Source organism: Ursus maritimus, unplaced genomic scaffold, assembly GCF_017311325.1.
Source record: "Ursus maritimus isolate PB19 unplaced genomic scaffold, ASM1731132v1 scaffold_1, whole genome shotgun sequence".
Classification (NCBI taxonomy): Eukaryota; Metazoa; Chordata; class Mammalia; order Carnivora; family Ursidae; genus Ursus; species Ursus maritimus.
Genome location: NW_024423343.1, coordinates 33,834,218 through 33,853,654, shown reverse-complemented (window position 1 = coordinate 33,853,654; position 19,437 = coordinate 33,834,218). Strand labels below are relative to the sequence as shown.

Genomic DNA, 19,437 nt, shown 5'->3' with positions numbered 1-19,437 from the left:
TTGCTTGCCATACACTGAGGCTTTACTAAAATGAGTAAGAAATTGCCATCGCCATCAAGAATTTCAGTATAGGTGGCACGTGGATGGCTCAGTGGGTTAAGTGGCTGCCTTTGGCTTGGGGCATGGTCGTGGAGTCCTGGGATCAAGCCCCGTGTTGGGTTCTCTATTCAGCGGGGAGCCTCCCTTTCCCTCTCCCTCTGCCTGCTGCTCACCCTGCTTGTGCTCTTTCTCTGTCAAATAAATAAATAAAACCTTTTTTAAATTTAAAAAAAAAAAGAATATCAGTATAGGATAAAAGATAAGACAGTCGCAAATACAAAGTAGATCACATATCAGAAAGAAAGTACAAAGAAGTTCAGAAAAGGAATGTGTTCACATCAGCTGCAGGGACTAGGCATGGCTTAAAGGAAGTATTTGAGATAAGGCTTGAAACGATAAATAGGATTTTGACAGTAAAAAATGAGGGAAGGACATCTCAAGAAGAGGGACATCTCAGTCTGACTAAAGCACAGAGTTCAGGGGTTTGGAACCTTTTCTGCTGTGATACAGTTTACAAACATTTCCCTTTCGAGCCCACCGCACCTACTCCCATGGACACACCTGAAAGCACAGATAAAATAGGCTGCCTGGCTATACAATTCCCAGGGGCGCCATCCCTCTCTGCCTTCCAGGGCCATATATCAGAATGGAAATAAGTGAGAATGATCTTATAATAGATAATCCTCAATCTGCTTTAATTTTTAAGGAAAATCACTTGCTGGAGCACCTGGGTGGCTTAGTAGGTTGAATGTTCGACTCTTGATTTCTACTCAGGTCATGATCTCAGGGTCCAGGGATCAGGCACCACATCCGACTCCGCGCTCAGCAGGGAGTCTGCTTGAGGATTTTCTCTCTTTCCCGCTTCCAGCTGCCCCTCCCCACAAAAAATAAATAAATCTTTTTTAAAAACGAAATCACTTGCTAAATTTAACATAGCTTTTAGTCAAAAATTGCTTGCTATATGCCCCACAATGGAGGGCAATAACAGGTTAAGAACCACCAATGTGATGGGAAGTAAAGGTGAGAAACATTGGTCAGAACTATCCCTGGGTGATCTGGAATACAAACCAAGGCATTTAAACAGTGAAGAGAAATGATTCAGGCTGCATTTGGGAAGATTACTCTGGAAGTGTGGAGAAAGGGATAGCAGTTAGGAAGTTATTGCAAAAGTCCCAGTTAGGGGAAATAGAGGCCTAAATGAAGATGATACTGGAAAAAGATGATAGAATTGAGAAATGTGACAAATATGGAAGATAAGCTTTGTGAGGTCAGAGGTCTAACTTGTCACCTCTGAATATCTAGTGGTCTTTAGCTCCATAACTATTTGTTGAATGGATAAATAAGATCTTGGTGGCTATAGTGGTACAGCCAGACTGCCTGGGTTCAAATCAAGCTCTTCCATGTACTAGTTCTATGACCTTGGGTAAGTTACTTGACCCCTCCATGCCTCAGTCTTCCAGTCTATTAAATGGGGCTAAAAATAGTTTCTAGATCATAAGGTAGTTTTGAGGATTAAACAAGGTGAAGTGCTTAGAAGAATACATGACACATACACCTGCCACATAGAGTAGCTATTATATTTATTAGTAAAACATTGTGTCTTTAACAGAACTTCAGAGGTGAGAAAAACTTTGGGGTGGGGGGAGTGTAATCAATAGCACTGAGAATGTTTAGTTTGGCATTTAGTGGAGATACCAGATAGTGGGGCTTTGGGGCTTTGGGGCTTGGGGAAAAGGGTTAGACTTAAGAAATCACCTGTGCTCTCCACAGTCCTCCCATCTCCCACCAAGATCCAGTCACAGTTCCTCCAACAGGCCAGGTTTTTCCTACCTCAGGACTTGCCCACTGCTATTCTCTCAGCCTGGAAGGGCATAGAGCCTAGACTCACAATTATTTAATGATTCAATAGAAGAATGTGACATTCTTTGAAAAGTTAAATCCCTAGGAATGTACGAGAGTGTCATGTAAGAAAGCATGATGGAAGATAAAAGGTATGAGCACAAAAAGGCAGCAATTAGAAAGGAGTATCTGGGAGGTAACCAGGACAACTGAAACAAAGTTTTAAGGAGATGGATAATGCCCTAAATGCTCAGAGGAGGAAAGGAGGGGTGCAGACTGAAAGATCACTGGATTTGGCAATAATTTTGGGAAAGAACTCTGAGAAAGTAATTTTCCAAAAGTTGCGAGGGGTAGGGGGCAGAGATCAGATAGTTAAAGTCAACTAATACAAACTAATTTACCCAAAATGTTTGATAAGAGAGAGCAGCAGAGTCCAGGGAAGGTGACTGTAGAACAAACCCTGATTCTGGGGGGTTTTGGTGCTTCTTGGTTTTGGTAGGATAGGTAACAATGCAGAAGCAAACCACTAATACAAACGGAATAAAAACGCCAGGCTAGATCCTGGGAGACGTTGTGCATCGCTACTCAGTTTTATAATGTCCACAGTGCTTTTCACACCATTACCCTGTCCCCCAGCTCTCTGATGATACATCCTCTATTTCAGTGGTTCTCAAAGTGTAGTCCCTAGACAGGTATCATCAGCATCACCTGGAACTTGTCAGAAATGCACATTTTTGAGTCCCACAACAGACCTACATAATCTGTGTTGGTGGGATCCAGTAATCTGTGTTTTAAAAAATCCTTCAGGGGATTCTCATGATCTCCAGGACCCCGCAAGCACCACGCTCAGGAAAAAACGACAAAGACCACTCCAAGAAGTAGCGGCCACAGTAGGAGGGCAGAATTTTCTCTGATCCTCCACCTGGATCGCCCTCTCTCCAAAGAGAGGCAGTGCACGACCCACATCGCCAGTACCGCAAAGCAGTCACCCCGCTTCGCACTTAGCCTGGGCGAGTTCTACCAACCCTGGCAGGAGCAGAGGACACCAGAGGACCACCTAGGCTAAACTCATTCACCGCCCCAGAAAGGCCCAAGCGCAACCTGCCCTCGGGCTTCGACTTCCTGCCCTAGGGGACGGGGGGCATCTACGAGGAGGGACTCCGGGAAGGACGTGTCCAACTTCTTCAGGACTGGAGGGGGTGGGGGCGGGGTATTGGCTCTTCTAACCCCTCCATGTGCTACGAGGCCGGATGAAGCTGAGATGGAAAAAAGGCTGGTCTAGGATAAGTTTCCGGAAAACCTGGAACCCAATAAAGAAACAAAGAAGCCTTGAAAACTCTCCTCCCTCTCCTTTCCTACTTTCCCACCCCGAACCCCACGGAATGGAAAAGGCGGAGGCTCAAGGCCGCGACGGGGCGGGTCGCGGGGGAGGACGCTAGAGGAAGAAATCTCGCGATAGGAGGCCGGCCGGGGCGGGGGTGACACCTCTTCCCTCCTCCTCGCGTTAGTTCCGGTCGCAGAGGAGACACCGCCGCAGTTGCCGCCACATCGGGAATTTCTGGCTCTTTTCTCTTCGCCTTAAATTCGGTGAGGCGCGACGCCCGCTTGTCCCTGGCCAAGATTGTGGCCCCTCGTCGTCGGACGGGGCGGGTGGTCGGGCGGGTGGCAGGTCAGGTGCGGCCCGGCTTGAATGGGCCCGGGCGGAGGCCGCCGCATGAAGCCAGGCCGGATCCGGGGCCTGGATTCGAGGGCCACCGCCGCTGCCTCAGCAGGGAGGTCGAGGGGTTGCGGCCCGGGCCGGAACGTGGGGCTCGGGTGTGCGCTTCGGCATCAGAGACCGAGGCAGTGGCCGAGGCAGCCCCCCCCCCCCCGCCGCCCTGCCCGGCCTGGGTAACAAAGCCGCTGCGGCCTCTGTTGGGTGATGTACGCGTGGGGGGTTCTGGCGGGCGGGGCGGAGGAGCCGCCACCACCTCTGCGGCCGCCTCCACCGCCGCTGCTTTCGCTGGAGGGCGGGCGGATGTACGGGGCGGAGGGGCCCCCGGCGCGAAGCGCCTCGGCGCCTGTGGTCCGCTCGTTGCGGCGGCCGCCACCGCCGGCGACGGGGTCAGTGGGGAAGGGGCTGCGGGCCAGGAGCAGCCCCTACGGCGCCCCGCGGTGGCCAAGGGGGTCCTGGTTGGGGGCGGGTTATCGCGTTCGGGCCCGCAAGCACAGGAAGGGTGTGGAGGGGGAGACACGTGCTCGGGGAGGAGACTTGGATTGCGGGGAATGGGGCAAAGGAGGCGAGGCCGGCTCCCAGTTCATTTTGCAGGTTGGAGTGGTGCAAGCGGCCGCTGCAGTCACAGGCACGACTGGTAGGGTGGTGCCGCTCATAAGCCCCTCTGTAGAAAGGATTCGCCTTTTGACGGTGTCTGAAAATTGACGTACACGTTTTGGATACCTACTGACTATGGTGGTACTCTTAGCCTCTGTGGTGCTTAGAAGTACTGGAGTATGTAGGGGAATTTAAAGAGGAACGAGGAGGAAACCAAACAAATGTTTATGATGGGTGATTTGCCACCAGTCACTATGGTGCTGTAAAGTCATTTAAAACACATCTTTAAAGTGTTTCTTGTAGGGAGAAATGCAGCTTTTGAAGTTGAATTTAATTCAGGCAGAGGTAATTCTTCGTTTCCCCCAGGTCTATTGCCAGGCTGAAGTGTGTGTTACATTTGACTTAATATGTGACTAGACCAAGGTTTGATGCTTTGTTTTTTAAATGAATGTTGTGGCACTGATATTTTTAAGGCCTTATTTTTCTTTCCTTAGGGTGTCTTTTATGAATAATCAAAAGCAGCAAAAGCCAACGCTATCAGGCCAGCGTTTTAAAACCAGAAAAAGAGGTAAATATTTGTTTTAATATCTCTCTTCAGACTTCGAGAATAACTTTTATATCTTGGTTTCTCTGGCAGACACTTGCTTAATAGTAAACTTTAAGAGAAAATACCAGAAAGGAACTTGAATTTCTAGTTGACTGTCATTTCAGATATATACTATTTCTACTGTTTTTCTCAGCCTTTAGCTTTTAGTATCAACATATGTATCTTTAAGCAGGTTACTGAATGGTCTTTTTATTGTGAGGAGAAAGTACATTTTTTTCTTTTTTTTTTTCTTTCTTTTTTTTTTTTTAAGTATGGAGTGCATTTTCACTAGCTAAATTTTTTTCAGGCAGACTTATGCTTGAGGGAAAAAGTTAAGAAAGGAGAGCTCCTAATGTGATTTTGAATTCCTCCCAAACTTTGTGAAGGTTTGTGAAAGAAAAACCAGACTTTATGCATGGAAGTTAATTATGGAACAGAGTTCACATTGTGATGTCTTGAAATTAAATATTTCTCACAGACCTAGTAAGAAAAGTACTAGAATTATATTAACTGCTTCTGTCTATTAGTGGGTGGTTAGGTGAATATTTAATTCTGTAGCAAGGCACTATACTAGTGATACAAAGTTAAATGAGATGTCGTCTCAGGTATATTTTGTATTTGGCTTAATACTTTCCCAAAAATCTTTCAATGTTATTGCTCAAAAACAGATATTGACCTTATTTTACAGGAAATTTTGAGGAAATAGAACTGGGTCAGCTATTGGTTATAAACTGTGTTTCTCTACCCTGGGTAACAGACACTTTGAGATATGTATTACAGAATCTTTTGTAATCCCTGATGATAGACCGTCCTCTTGTAGTGGGGAGACTGAAGAGGATTCGATTCTAGTCTTTGCAGATTTTTTTAGATTTAACTTGGTAAATTTTCTCAAGTGTGGAGCAGAAGTTGGAAACCAGAGCAGTTTAGCAGTGATGGGGGAAAGTCTGTATCCTCTTGAGTATGTGGTACTATCAAGTAATTTTATTGTTCTTGGCATCAGAAAGAGCTGTCACTTCCCCAGGTCCAGATTGAGATCACTCACGCCCTCCTCGTTCTTGATGATGGGGTTCTGGGTAGCATGAACAATCATCCGAATTTGTCTGGGACTGAACACAGTTCCCAGGACATAGGCTTTTCAGTGCTAAAACAGGAAAGTCCTGGGCAAACAGGGAGGAGTTGTCCACTCTAGTGTTGTGTGAAAAGATAGCATCTAACCTAGATAGAGAGGTCAAAGCCATCGTAAAGTGTGTGATAGCAGCTCAGTAGAGGCTGGTTATGTGTGTAAGGCACTGTAAGTACCAAATGAATGATTTAAAACAACAATAACCACGTAGTGTTACGGGCATTTAAAAGAATGAAGAGTTCCAGTGTTTGGACAAAATTTCACTCGAGAACAAAATTTACCTGAAATTTAGAGGATGTCCTAAATTTCAGAAGAACCCAGAGGCAATAGGAGAGCATTCAGGGTAGAAATTGTCTCCTGGCCGTAGGAACACACTAGCTCACTTAACTCATCATTTGTGAGACTTATGTGAAAAAATAGTGGGGAAAAAAGCCACACAGTTCTTTGACTAGGCAGTCATGCCTTGGATTTGCAGAGTGTGTGTTTAGGTCTTTTCTTGTGTTTGTGTTTTCCAGCTGTTGAAATAAATGAGATTGTGCTACATGTGGTTAATTTATTCAGTACTTACACTTTCATAAGGTGATGGTTTTGTGGCATTTTGGTAAGCCTTTTAAAACTAAATGTTGTGGGGTTTTCCCCCCAGATGAAAAAGAGAGGTTTGACCCTACTCAGTTTCAAGACTGTATTATTCAAGGCTTAACTGAAACTGGTACTGATTTGGAAGCAGTAGCAAAGTTTCTTGATGCTTCTGGAGCAAAACTCGATTACCGCCGATATGCAGAAACACTCTTTGACATTCTGGTGGCCGGCGGAATGCTGGGTAAGTGGGTTTTGTGGGAGAGTAATGTATAGAAATTGTATGGAATCCAGAATATGAACTATTTGACAGTCCTGTCAAATTGGGGTGGCTCTGTTTTTGGCTTTTTACCTCCTTAGGATTTTTCCATTTTTTTCCCTCCGAGATCATAGTAACTTAGCAAATTGTCTTGCCCTGTTTAGCTTTATAGTCGAAATCTGTTACAAAACCATAATATTTGGGGATGACTTTCTGATACCTATGTCCTTACTACATCCCCGATCAATAATTTTTCCAACTTGTGTTTGTACACTCTGTTAATGAAGAAACCCTTACCTCTTCTGTCTTATGAAATACTATTTCCCTATGCCTGAGGTCTAATCCTACACTCTTCAGTGCATTAGCCACTACCCACATGTGGCTATCAATCACGTGGAATGTGGCTAATCTAAATTGAGAGGTGCAGTAAGTGTCAAATACACATTGGATTTTAAAGACTTACAGAAAAAAGAATGTAAGACCTCTCAATAATATTTTGAATACTGAAATGTTAAAATCAATATTTTTGATATGTTGGGTTAGAGTATATTATAAACTACACTTTTTATTTTTAATGAAGTTACTAGACGATGCGAAATTACATTGTGTAGCCCACATTATATTTCTCTTGCATGGCACTGCCCTCACTTCTGCCTCTGCCCTCAGCAGCTCAGGGTATCTTAAGAGAATGTGCCATTTAGCTGTGTGTCTTCAAATGATGATGGCAATTTCATTTCCATAGCTCTTTAAGATATTTCAAAATGTTTTCATAGTGATAACTTCTTGACCCTCATAGCCAGGCTGACAGAGTCAGAACTCTGTAAGCCTGCAGGGTGGAGGCTTAGAGAGGTTTCAGTGACTTACCTGCAGTCAGATAATTACTCAGTGGTAGAACCAAGGAACATACGTTCATATGTTCTAATGCCTAGTCCAGTGAGTATTTCTTCCACTGCATTACCAGTTTATAGTAAGAAATACCCATTTTCTATTTATAGTACTATCAATAAGCCTGCTTTTAAAATTCTTTTTAAAACCTTTACTAAGGAAATTTTTGAAGACACCCTAGAGAAAATAGTAAAACAAACTTTTTGTCTATTACCCAACTTCAGTAATTGTTAAGTCTTAATCTGGCTATATCCTCACTGACTTCATCCCCCTCCCCATATTTCAAAGTATATATCTGACATCACTTTATCCATAAATACGTACAAATGTATATAAAAGATAACTCTAACTTGTAGGTTTTTACGGCCCAGCCTCTCTAGCAACTTGAAAGGTTGTTTCTCTACATTATCAAAACCAACTCAGAACATCTCCACTTGTGTGACAGATTCGATACTGTTGAATGCTTAATGCAGTGAGTTCAATTGGGTTGCTAAAGGGGGTTGCTAAATTGTTTCACTTTATTCACAAATACTGAACCAACTAGCCATGTTCCTACTGAGATACTGACTTTGCTTTCAGCTCATCTTCTAGCATTTTTATCATTTTATTTTATTATGGGAATCCTTTCAGAAACTAAGATGGAAACAATTACTAATTTAAATGAAGGTCACTGCAAATTTTTGTTAAATATACCTTAGCCCCAGGTGGTACACTGGCAGATGACATGATGCGTACAGATGTCTGTGTGTTCGCAGCACAAGAAGACCTAGAGACCATGCAAGCATTTGCTCAGGTAAATGAGACTTTATGTATTTATTTCAGTTAGCTGCTATCCATCTACATAGGAGTAGTCTGCTTTTAAGAGGTTGGAGGAATTTGAAGATTTAGAGATACTTTTTTGGAGCAATATAATGAAATGTGTTAAGACAAAGCAGAAAAGATTGAATTAGTTATTTTCCTACTTGTCGCTTTGGAATTAATCCATTTCTAAGAAAAACCTCAAGCTGAAAAGGAAAATCATATCCTTGTCATGATTTCCATCATAGAATTATTCTGCATATAACTTTTTTTTTTTTAAGATTTTATTTATTTGAGAGACAGTACGAACAGGGGATGGGCAGAGGGACAAGCAGGGGCTCGATCCCAGGACCCTGAGATCGTGACCTGAGCCAAAGTCAGACACTTAACTGACTGAGCCACCCAGGTGCCCCTGCATATAACTTCTTAAAGATGAATGGGTTATAGGCAGATTAGCTTACCAATCAATGTTTGATTTGAAGGTTTCATACATAGTTAGGTTTGTGTTATTGTAAGCAAAGAATTCAAGCGTATCTAGCCTAGAGATTTGCTGTCTGTGTCATTAGGAAAGAACTATATTCTGTGATCTTACTCTGTTAATATCCTACAAATGGGTAAATGACTTATATTTGAGCAATAATTAGTCCTTACTTTCACATTTGGCAATAAAAATCTATTGTGGGGTGGCTTAAGTGTTAACAGATCAGTATATTGTAGGGTTTGGGATAGGGTTTGGGAGTTGACAGACTCTTCCTAAGCTGGCTTAAACAGCTTGTAAACTCTTATATCCAGTGGAAGGTTTACTTTGATGTTCTAAAGATACTATGAGATACTCAGATCTTTTAGGAATCTGGCATCTTTAGTTACGAAATTATTAAATTCCTTCATTGTTCTTCATAGGTTTTTAACAAGTTAATCAGGCGCTACAAATACCTGGAGAAAGGTTTTGAAGATGAAGTAAAAAAGGTATGAAGAACAGTATGCTTTATGGAAACAAAAGATGGGGGTCAAAGAGGAGGACGTTGTATCTTAATTCTGCCACAGATTTGAAATGATTAGCTATTTACGTAGGCCTGCAATGTGGTTTGGGGGTACACCATTTAGTTTAATTTGTTATACACTGTTTCTTAGCTTTGTGTCCAAACAAGTGACAAAAGGCTAAAGATCAGAATGGGGTCTGTTCAAGATGGGGGGGCGGGGGGTAGAGGATCAGAGCTAAGCATATTGAGAAAAATTTAACGTATTTGCTGTTGGAGTCTTAGGTATTTTATATATAGGCAGACCTAGTAATCTAGTAATGTTAACTGTAACTGTTAACTCATTTAATACTCAAAAAAACCCTGTGAGGCAGGTTTTATTATCCACGTTTACTTATGAGGAAACTGAGGCACAGAGTTAAGTAACTTGCCCAGGATCACTCAGCTAGTATTAAAACTGAGATAAAAATTTGGATGGTTAGACCCCAGAGCCCACACTTTCAATCAGTATAGTTTGTCTTACTGCTTTTCTTTATATAATTGCTCTCTTAACCTTTAATTATTTACTTTTATAGCTGCTGCTGTTCTTAAAGGGTTTTTCAGAGTCGGAGAGGAACAAGCTGGCTATGTTGACTGGTGTTCTTCTGGCTAATGGAACACTTAATGCATCCATCCTTAATAGCCTTTATAATGAGAATTTGGTTAAAGAAGGTAATCAGCCTTTAGTAAAGAATTGTCTTTGGTTGGCTGAAGGTGGGGATAAATAAGAGCATGAAAGATCTGAACTGATACAAAAGCTAGGATATAGTTTATGTAGATATGACTTGTGTAATAGTCTTAGTTTTCTTAATTATCCTTAAATTTAATAAAATTAATTAGATATTTCATGTATACCTTTGGCTCTCTTTAGGCATACAGCAAATATCCAAAGTTCAGACAGAATGTGGTTATAGCATAATGAGAAATGCCAGGGAAACCCAGAAAAATTAATTCCAGTTGGGGGAAATGTTGAGCTAAAAAGAAAATAAGGTCCCTATTGTCATTTTCATAGTTAAATAATTCTCTGCAGTTAAAAAACTTATTTTTTTTTAAAGATTTTATTTATTTATTTGACAGCGAGAGCAAGATCACAAGCAGAGGGAGTGGGAGAGGGAGAAGCAGGCTTCCCACCAAGCAGGGAGCCCAATGCAGGGCTCTGTCCCAGGACCCTGAGATGATGACCTGAGCCGAAGGCAGACGCTTAACCGACTGAGCCATCCAAGCGCCCCAGAAACTTTTTTTAAACTAGAGTACTAGGTATTTAATGTGCCTTATTTCCCACAACAACCCTGTCAAGTGTCAGTACTATTACCGTCATTTTACACGTTTCAAAACCAATTTAACAACTAAAAATACGTAACTAGCAAATGATAGAAGAGAGAAATTGGAGTGAAATGGTAAGCAGCTTAGTGGCAGAAGGTAGTTTAGAGGTAAAGTGAGTAATTCTGTGTGGTTGAAATGAGGAGATAGAGTGTTGAAATCCACCTAACTTCTGTTAAGTAAGCTCTTTTGTTCTACAGGGGTTTCAGCAGCTTTTGCTGTAAAGCTCTTTAAATCATGGATAAATGAAAAAGATATCAATGCAGTAGCTGCAAGTCTTCGGAAAGTCAGCATGGATAACAGACTGATGGTTTGTAATTTGTTACGTTCTTCCCATTCTTGTCAACACTTAAAAGTGTAATAAGGGAATTTTCTCATTTCTAATCTGTGAAAAGAGGTGTTTTTCTCAGTAGGATTAAAGACCATTTAACCAGATTAAATTCTCCTTTCAGGAACTTTTTCCTGCCAATAAACAAAGCGTTGAACACTTCACGAAGTATTTTACTGAGGCAGGCTTGAAAGAACTTTCAGAATATGTTCGGAATCAGCAAACCATAGGAGCTCGAAAGGAACTCCAGAAAGAACTTCAAGAACAGATGTCCCGTGGTGATCCATTTAAGGATGTAAGATACTTTCGTTTAAACCATCTTAATGATTTCTTTCTGGCAAAGAAAATGTTTATTCACTTGAGAAGCTTTAAAGTATTTCACTAGAGTGGGTTTTAATTAATAGCTGTAGAATGTTCTGCTGGGGCTTTTCGTCAGTCTTTTTCATATTTAGTGCTTTACTAGTGCCCAGAAATTATAACACTTGGGGATTTTGTAAGGTGCAAGCCAATGGATGGATCATCTGTTTCCATATCCTTCCGTTCCTAGCCAGTTTGCCTGTGTGTAAATTAAATTATGGGTTGCACTAGAGGTCCATCCCTTCTAGTTCTAGAAGTTCTCTGATCACATGTGGTACACATGTGGTCATTGCCAGTTGCATGGAGAGTTGTTTTTATGTTTTTGTAAAAGGTCTGAGTTTGTTGTGTAGAGTGTACATATCAAGATAGATTTCTTTTACTAATTTTGGATTCTTTTTGCAGATAATTTTGTATGTCAAGGAGGAGATGAAAAAAAACAACATCCCAGAACCCGTTGTCATTGGAATAGTCTGGTCCAGCGTAATGAGCACCGTAGAATGGAACAAAAAGGAAGAGCTTGTAGCAGAGCAAGCCATCAAGCACTTGAAGGTATTAGAATTTTGCCTTTGCAAACATTATTCTGCTTTTTAGTGGGGATAAGTGAGCTGTTACTGTACTTAAAGGATGTATCACATCTTGTGGTTCCTGGGGATAACCACCAGTGAGTAGACAAGTAACTATTCCTGGTGGTTATAAACTCTTGATAATCTTTTTAAAAGTCTGACTTGACCTTTCTTTGGTTCACAGGTTAAAAACAAATACACGTTTAAAAATAGCGTATGCCTGCAATTTGGTGTTTGCTTTTGAGGGAATACTGGAAAAAAAGAGGACTCCTTTTTTATCCTCTAAATTATTAACATTGTATTGACAGTTGTCTGCAATCCCTGGTGCAGTATTGCTTATTTGACTTAGGTTCTTAGTAGATTCTTCTGCTTTATTTGGTTCTTGTTTTAGTTTCCACTAAATAGAGTATAATTCACAGTGATTTTAAAAGATCTGTTCTATGTTTTAGGAATTTTGAAATGGGGGGTCATTGTAATAAATGACAAAACTTTTTCTCCTTTCCCTTTAAAAGCAATACAGCCCTCTACTTGCTGCCTTTACTACTCAAGGTCAGTCTGAGCTGACTCTGTTACTGAAGATTCAGGAGTATTGCTATGACAACATTCATTTCATGAAAGCCTTCCAGAAAATAGTGGTGCTTTTTTATAAAGGTAATTTAAATTTTGAATTTGGTGATAAAAATCCTGGGGTTGCCTCGGTGGCTTAGTCAGTTAAGTGTCTAACTTCGGCTCAGGTTGTGATCTCAGGAGGTCCTGGGATTGAGCCCCCTGTGGAGCTCTACACTCAGCACGGAGTCTCCCCCCCATCACCACCAAATAAAATCTTAACAACAACAAAATCCTAGACTACTAACAATTCCAGTGAGTAGTTGTCTGAACATCAGCTCCATAAAATATTTTAATCATAGGACAAAATTGTCTCTAATTGAATTGGGTGCTTTTTAGTCCATTAATATCAAAACATCTCTAAACCTTATTAAGTTGAAAACCTAAAATCTTCTTGACATGGCCTTAAACTTCACCTCCCATTCTCTACCAGTTTCTCTTCCCCAGACACACTTTTCACATCTCTCTAGTCTTTGGCCCATGACAAATTGACTTTACCCTACCCCATTACCCAATGTAAACCTTTACTTGTCCTTCAAGACCAGTTCAAAATGCTTATTATAAAACCTTCTATTTCAGTTGTTATTCCCTTTTCTGTGATCCTGTTTCAAAACTTCTAAAGTGGTTAATAAAGATAAGGACTTTGTTGGGAGAGCGTCTGTTGTAATATTTAGTTTACTATGGTTGCTAATAATGTTTTCTTCAATTCTGCATAAATCAGACCAGTTTGACCCCAGTAAGTGTAGTTCGTGTGCACATGTATTGTTTCTGTGACCTAGTTTTCATAAATGATTTTGTTGGTTCCTGTATTCTAAACTTAGAACAGAGGTCTATATCCCCATCCCCAGAATTTTTTGTTTTTAAAAAAGAATAGGGTCATGAATTCCCAAGTATTCCATGCTTTGGTTATAGTTAGGTTTCTGTATTACAGAGCTTATAGTTAGGTTTCTTGAAAGTATACCCCCATTTACATCCTCCTCCCACTCTAATTATTTATAAACAAATCCTAGAAACCTTTATTTAATTAACTTTTCAGTATGGGGTTTGTAAAGTACATGGACTTTTATTTACCACAGTACCATTTTCACATGTAAAAAAATTAATGTAATCCATCAGATATCCCTGATTGTTTATCACAAGGTTTCCCAACCTTGGTACTACTGGTATTTTGGGCCTTTAACTCTAGTTGGTAACAATCCTGTGCATTATAAGAGTGTTGAGTAGCATCTCTCCCCAGTGTAACAACCAAGAATGTCTCTAAACATTGTCTAAACATTGTCAGATGTACCAGCGAAGAGGGGTGTAAATGCCTTCAGTTGAGAGAATCACTGGTTTAGTAAGTGTTTTTCCTAGTTGCAGGTTATACATTGGCAACAAGCTGATAAAGCATTTCTTTCTCTTTCTTTTTTTAAAGATTTTATTAATTTATTCAACAGAGATAGAGACAGCCATCGAGAGAGGGAACACAAGCAGGGGGAGTGGGAGAGGAAGAAGCAGGCTCATAGCGGAGGAGCCTGATGTGGGGTTTGATCCCATAACGCCGGGATCACGCCCTGAGCCGAAGGCAGACGCTTAACCGCTGTGCCACCCAGGCGCCCCCGATAAAGCATTTCTTAATAGAGGGCACTCCTTTAAAAATTGAGGAAACCAGTTGAGCGTTTTGAATACAATGATTGTTTATACTTAACTTTTCAGTAGGCTCTTTTTGCCATGCAGGCATTTGCACTTTAGGTGGCTTCTGACTCTGCCTGAAAACTCCCGAATATAATGATTGCTCTCTTTATAGCTGAAGTCCTGAGTGAAGAGCCCATTCTGAAGTGGTATAAAGATGCACATGTTGCAAAGGGGAAAAGTGTCTTCCTTGAGCAAATGAAAAAGTTTGTAGAGTGGCTCAAAAATGCTGAAGAAGGTAAGTCTTTTCCTTGGTGCAGTTTGGTAAAGCCTGAGAACTAATTTTAATGCGGCCATAGAATGTGCTACCTTTTTTCATTGAGATAACCATTTTGTACCTGAAGTACAGATTTTTGTTCATTTGTGACAGACCTACAAATAGTCATTTGCTTTAGGGCACATGGGGAGAACTTGACTTTAAATACTAAAGTATTTTGATCACTTGGCGAATATACTAACATACTTACGAGGGAAATTGAAAAATTTGAGACTATTTAATAAATATTAGATTTACAAATGAAGGCTTTTGAATATCCCCCTCATAAGTACAGGGTTATTAATAAAATTACTTAATTGTAATTAAAGAGCTTCAAAATTATAAATGGGAACTTTTGCTTTCTGATATTTATATAATGCTTGACTGCATTTTTTTCCCCTTTTCTAGAATCTGAGTCTGAAGCTGAAGAAGGTGACTGAATTTTGAAACTGCACCCTCAGTAAAGCAAACAGGAGTTGTAGATAAAATGTCATGTCTCATGTGTCCTGGTTCTTACATCTTCCTACCTCCCTATATCAAGCATGATATAAGGGCTTTCATGGCAAATTTTATTTTAACTATTTCTATGGTTACTGGAAATGTTGGGTTTAGTTTCTAAAACCATGTTTTAAGTAGCTACAGGAGCTATAGATTTGAATCTAATATTGCATTAGTCTTTTCAGTTATCTTCTACCTCCTGTATTTTCTACTGTAATAATGTAATTTAAGGCCTTCCACAATGAACAGTTCACTTTATTCCCTGGGTTTTCTATATAAACAGTTTTCAAGATATGATTTGGTTAAAATAATTTGTTATAAAAATTCTGTTTGCAAATTAAACTGTAAAAGTATCCAAAGTCTCAAAAGGCAATGATTTGTGTGATAACTTGGTATGCCCAAAGCCCTGCTCAGCAATGAAAATCTCATATACAGTAATTGAATTCATTAACGTGAATCTTGAGTATTTGGACCATTGCTTGCATGTTGATATTTTCTTGCATTTTTAACCCTGGATGTCATTGAGCTCAATTGTTTGCTCTCTGGTTTTCATTCTTTAGTAAAGCCATAGAGAGCAAGCTTAAGAGTGAGTTTTTGGGAAACTGTATGTGGCAGAGGTGGTGGGAAGAAGAAAGTTGAGCTTTTTCCCATACAGAAACTTTTGTATTCAGTTTGTATCTTTCCACGCAAAACAGGTGGATATTCTTCTCATTACAACCATTTTCAAATGTACGTTAGAAAAATCTTGTCATTTAAAGTATTTTAACATTTGTCATGCACTTCGATTAAAAGGAAAGGACTCTAATGTGAGTTAGGGGCGCCTAGCTGGCTCAGTCAGTAAAGCATTTGACTCTTGGTTTCGGGGTCATGAGTTCGAGCCCCACATTGGGTGTAGAGATTACTTTTTAAAAAATAAATAAAAATAGTGTGAGTAAAGGAAATGACTCTACTAAACCCAGTAAGTTGTTAAATGTTAAGCGGTCAGCGTGTTCTAATTGAGACTCTAAATGTAACTCATTTCCTCTTGGCTTTGAGTATTTGTTGTAAAGAATGAAGTGCAATGGTAATATATTCCCACTTGATCATACTGGGTCAGCTTCATTCTCTTAACATACTCACAGCTCAAGCATCTGGCTATTAACATACCCGAGTTGCCATCTTTTTAAATTGCCATGAGCCAAATATCTCTTCTATATGATTGATCCATTTATTTTAATGGCTGCCTTTTAATTTCCATTTATCTTTTCTTGCTGCTACCCATATATATATTTTATATATATATATATATATATATGTAGTCATTAGAAAACAAAATACGACCACTTTGATGGAGAGACTTCATGTTAAAAGTGAACATTTTGACAGTTTTTTTTTTTTCTCGATGAAAGAAACTAACTTGGAATAATGCCACCAGAGACTGAATGGTAATTGCCCCTCTCAAAGGTGCCATTCTATGAGCCAAGAATTTGGTGTTTAAAAGTTCATCTTGAGGGAATAACGTGTAATATATAACCTTAAGAAGAACATTATAACTGATACCATTGTGAATGGGGTGAAATTGTTAAATGAATAATTTTGATAAAGTTTTCATGCACAGGCAAAATGTATTCACTAGGTTTCTACGTAGTGATCTGCTTTTACTTTGTAATTTGTAGTCCTCAAAAGACTTTTTTAAAAAAATAAAGTCCATCCTTACACTTAGGTTATAGGTCAGTCTTCTTTAATTTTTTTTTATATATTCCATGTTAATGCCTAAGGAGTAGCTGTATGTTATGCATTCAGACGTCTCTACTGTGTAAGCATTGAATAATTGTCCTCATTCTTATGATTCCCAAACTGTAAACACCCACCCAGAATTCTGATGTAGCGGAAACTACATTTACTATTTCTACAGCCAAACCATTGCATGTTACTGTTGTACAAAGTGTACCCTATTTTATTATATACTGTGTATAGTGAAAGAGTGTGTAGTCTTCCGGAACTACGTTATGATCTTTGTCTGATCATAGTTTTTTTTCCTTCATAATGACAAAGTAGTATTTACTACAGTATTATAGTAAATGGGTAAGTCACCTGTGACAGTATAGTGTAAAGAAAGGGAATGCTTCCTAAAGACTGCAGATTTTTATTTTGAATTTTAAGTGTTAATTTTGGAACTGAGCTGCCAATGCCCATCTATGCCCTCAAATATGTAATGCTTAATCTAGATGTTAAAATTGTAATTATGATTGGATAAGTGTTAGTTGATTTTCCAAACTTGGTGTTGGTTTCTAAGGATGTCTCCTTAGGTGCCGTAATTAAATGTGTGTTTAGAGCTGACCATAAGTTTCTTAATCTTAATTATTCTGGGAGTATTGTCCTAGAGGTACCTAACTATTCTGTTCTTAGAAAAATTCCAAATACCAAAAATGTCACAGGATATTTTGACATAGCATAGTGATGGTGGTGAGAGGAAATGCATCTGCTTTATACATGAAAAAGAGTGAGAATGATTTTTTTTAATTTTTGTTTTTGGTCCCACTTGGCAGTGACATCACCCCTAGTGCAAATGCATGACTGTTTTTTTTAAAGGGGAGGGGACCTAATAATAGACATTTGCATTGGCAGACATATCTTTATGTGTATCCATATCCTGAGACAGTATTTTTTTTTTTTTTTTTTTTTGCCAATCTTAACAGTTGGGCTTTACACCCCAGCCCACCATAGACAAAAGACATACCATTCCCCATTGGCTTTGAAGGTCTTAACAGATTCTTACTTGATTGTAAATGCATCATAAATAGAATCATTTGGGGTCCTTCTAATCTATAAAAATCAATTAAAATCCTAGGTGAATGGTTTAATTACAGTTGTTAGGCATAACATGTGTATAATGGTATTGAAATTTTACTGATGAAACTTGACAGGAGATTGGGAACTGACATACTGGTTGGCTTTAAGTGTAACAGATGCCAAAATTTTAGTGTGCATTATCACTTGGACTACTGAATTACCTTTGTGAAAATTTTCCTCAGATGCTATTTACAGGTGTCATGTCAAATAGGTTAAGCATTTATATGAGAATTCTGGTAAATTGCCTTGCTATGATTTTTTTAATGTGAAGTATTAGTCCATTAGTATTGATTGAAGGTGTTTCTATTCACCAGCCTACTGAGGCCTAAAGGTTTAAAATATATTTAATAAGTTTTTCAGTAGGCTTTATTTTAAGTGGACTTCAGAAGATATAAGTACTTTTGACTTCCAAATAGTGAATCTATAATTGGCTTTTGTTTAAAAATGAATTGCAGTGGTTTTGTGTCTAAACCGAATCATGCATAATTGCATGACATGGTGTGGATTAGAAAGGCTTCCCAACTCCCTGTTCCTTCCCAACTTTTTCTCCCTGTTTAACTGGCAGTGAACAGCCATATCAGTTTCAATCCTTTTTTTTTAATCTCTTTTTTTAATTTAAATTCAATTAGCATAATGCATTGGTTTCAGACGTAGAGGTCAGTGATTCATCAGTCTTACATAATACCCAGTGCTGGTTACATCACATGCCCTCCTTTATGACCATCACCCAGTTACCCCATTTCAACAACCCTCAGTGTGTTTCCTCTGGTTAAGAGTCTCTTAATGGTTTGTCTCCCTCTCTGGTTTCGTCTTGTTTTTCCCCTCTCTTCCCCTATGATCCTCTGCTTTCTTTCTTCAATTCCACATATGAGTGAGATAATATAATTGTCTTTCTCTGATTGACTTATTAAATCCAATCTTTTTATTTTCCATGCACTTAAAAGAATTTTTTCTTATTCTAGGAGTATAGTCTCACCTCTTAATGAATTGAAAAAAGGATGAGGATACTTTAGAAATGCACTCAATCACTGTCAACTTAGTAATTTTAAATAATTTAAATGAAAAGCTCGGCTGCTTGTGGTGCCCACTGTAGCGCCATAGAGGAAACACTGGTGAAAAAAATGCTGAGTCTTTTGTTTTATAGACGATCTGGAGGGACCAATAATACCTTGTTCAAACTATGACATAATTAGAATGTTGATTGATGGCTGTTTCGTGCAGGCTTGGGAACTATGCATTAAGTGTATACAGTGAATTTGGGGTGTGACAAAGTTATTAAATATAATTGAGCTATCCCATTTCAGGAGTTTCCAGTCAGTGTAACTGCTTGACAATATCTAAGGACAAAATAGTTTAAACTATTTTTTAAAGCTGAAATGCCGAAGGCTGTGCTTAAGCAGTTGACTTAGAGGTTAACCTGTTAGGGAAATAAGTGACCCATTATAGACTGAAGCCTCTAGTACTTCAAAAAGATGTTCTATGTTCTCTGGCATCTTAAGCATATTTTCTCTGTAAATACACCTCATTTCCATTCTAGTTAGGAGTAATGGACCCCAGCATGGCAAACAGTTGAA

The 19,437-nt window shown here is 39.4% G+C and overlaps 1 protein-coding gene across 2 annotated transcripts; it reads left to right on the top strand.

Moving 5' to 3' along the window:
• Window positions 1-3,348: 3,348 nt before the first annotated feature.
• BZW1 (basic leucine zipper and W2 domains 1) lies at window positions 3,349-17,350 on the top strand. 2 transcript variants are annotated; one of them, XM_008687328.2, is made up of 12 exons: window positions 3,349-3,465; window positions 4,684-4,757; window positions 6,542-6,718; window positions 8,317-8,411; window positions 9,317-9,382; window positions 9,969-10,104; window positions 10,953-11,062; window positions 11,205-11,375; window positions 11,840-11,986; window positions 12,513-12,651; window positions 14,393-14,515; window positions 14,942-17,350. In XM_008687328.2, the coding sequence occupies exons 2-12, from the start codon at window positions 4,694-4,696 to the stop codon at window positions 14,971-14,973; spliced, it is 1,260 nt and encodes a 419-aa protein (XP_008685550.1). In that variant the 5' UTR covers window positions 3,349-3,465; window positions 4,684-4,693; the 3' UTR covers window positions 14,974-17,350. The 2 variants fall into 2 exon arrangements, with proteins under 2 accessions (XP_008685550.1, XP_040498113.1); XM_040642179.1 differs by lacking the exons at window positions 3,349-3,465; window positions 4,684-4,757 and having other exon boundaries at window positions 6,641-6,718; window positions 8,317-8,322.
• The last annotated feature ends 2,087 nt before the right edge of the window (window positions 17,351-19,437 follow it).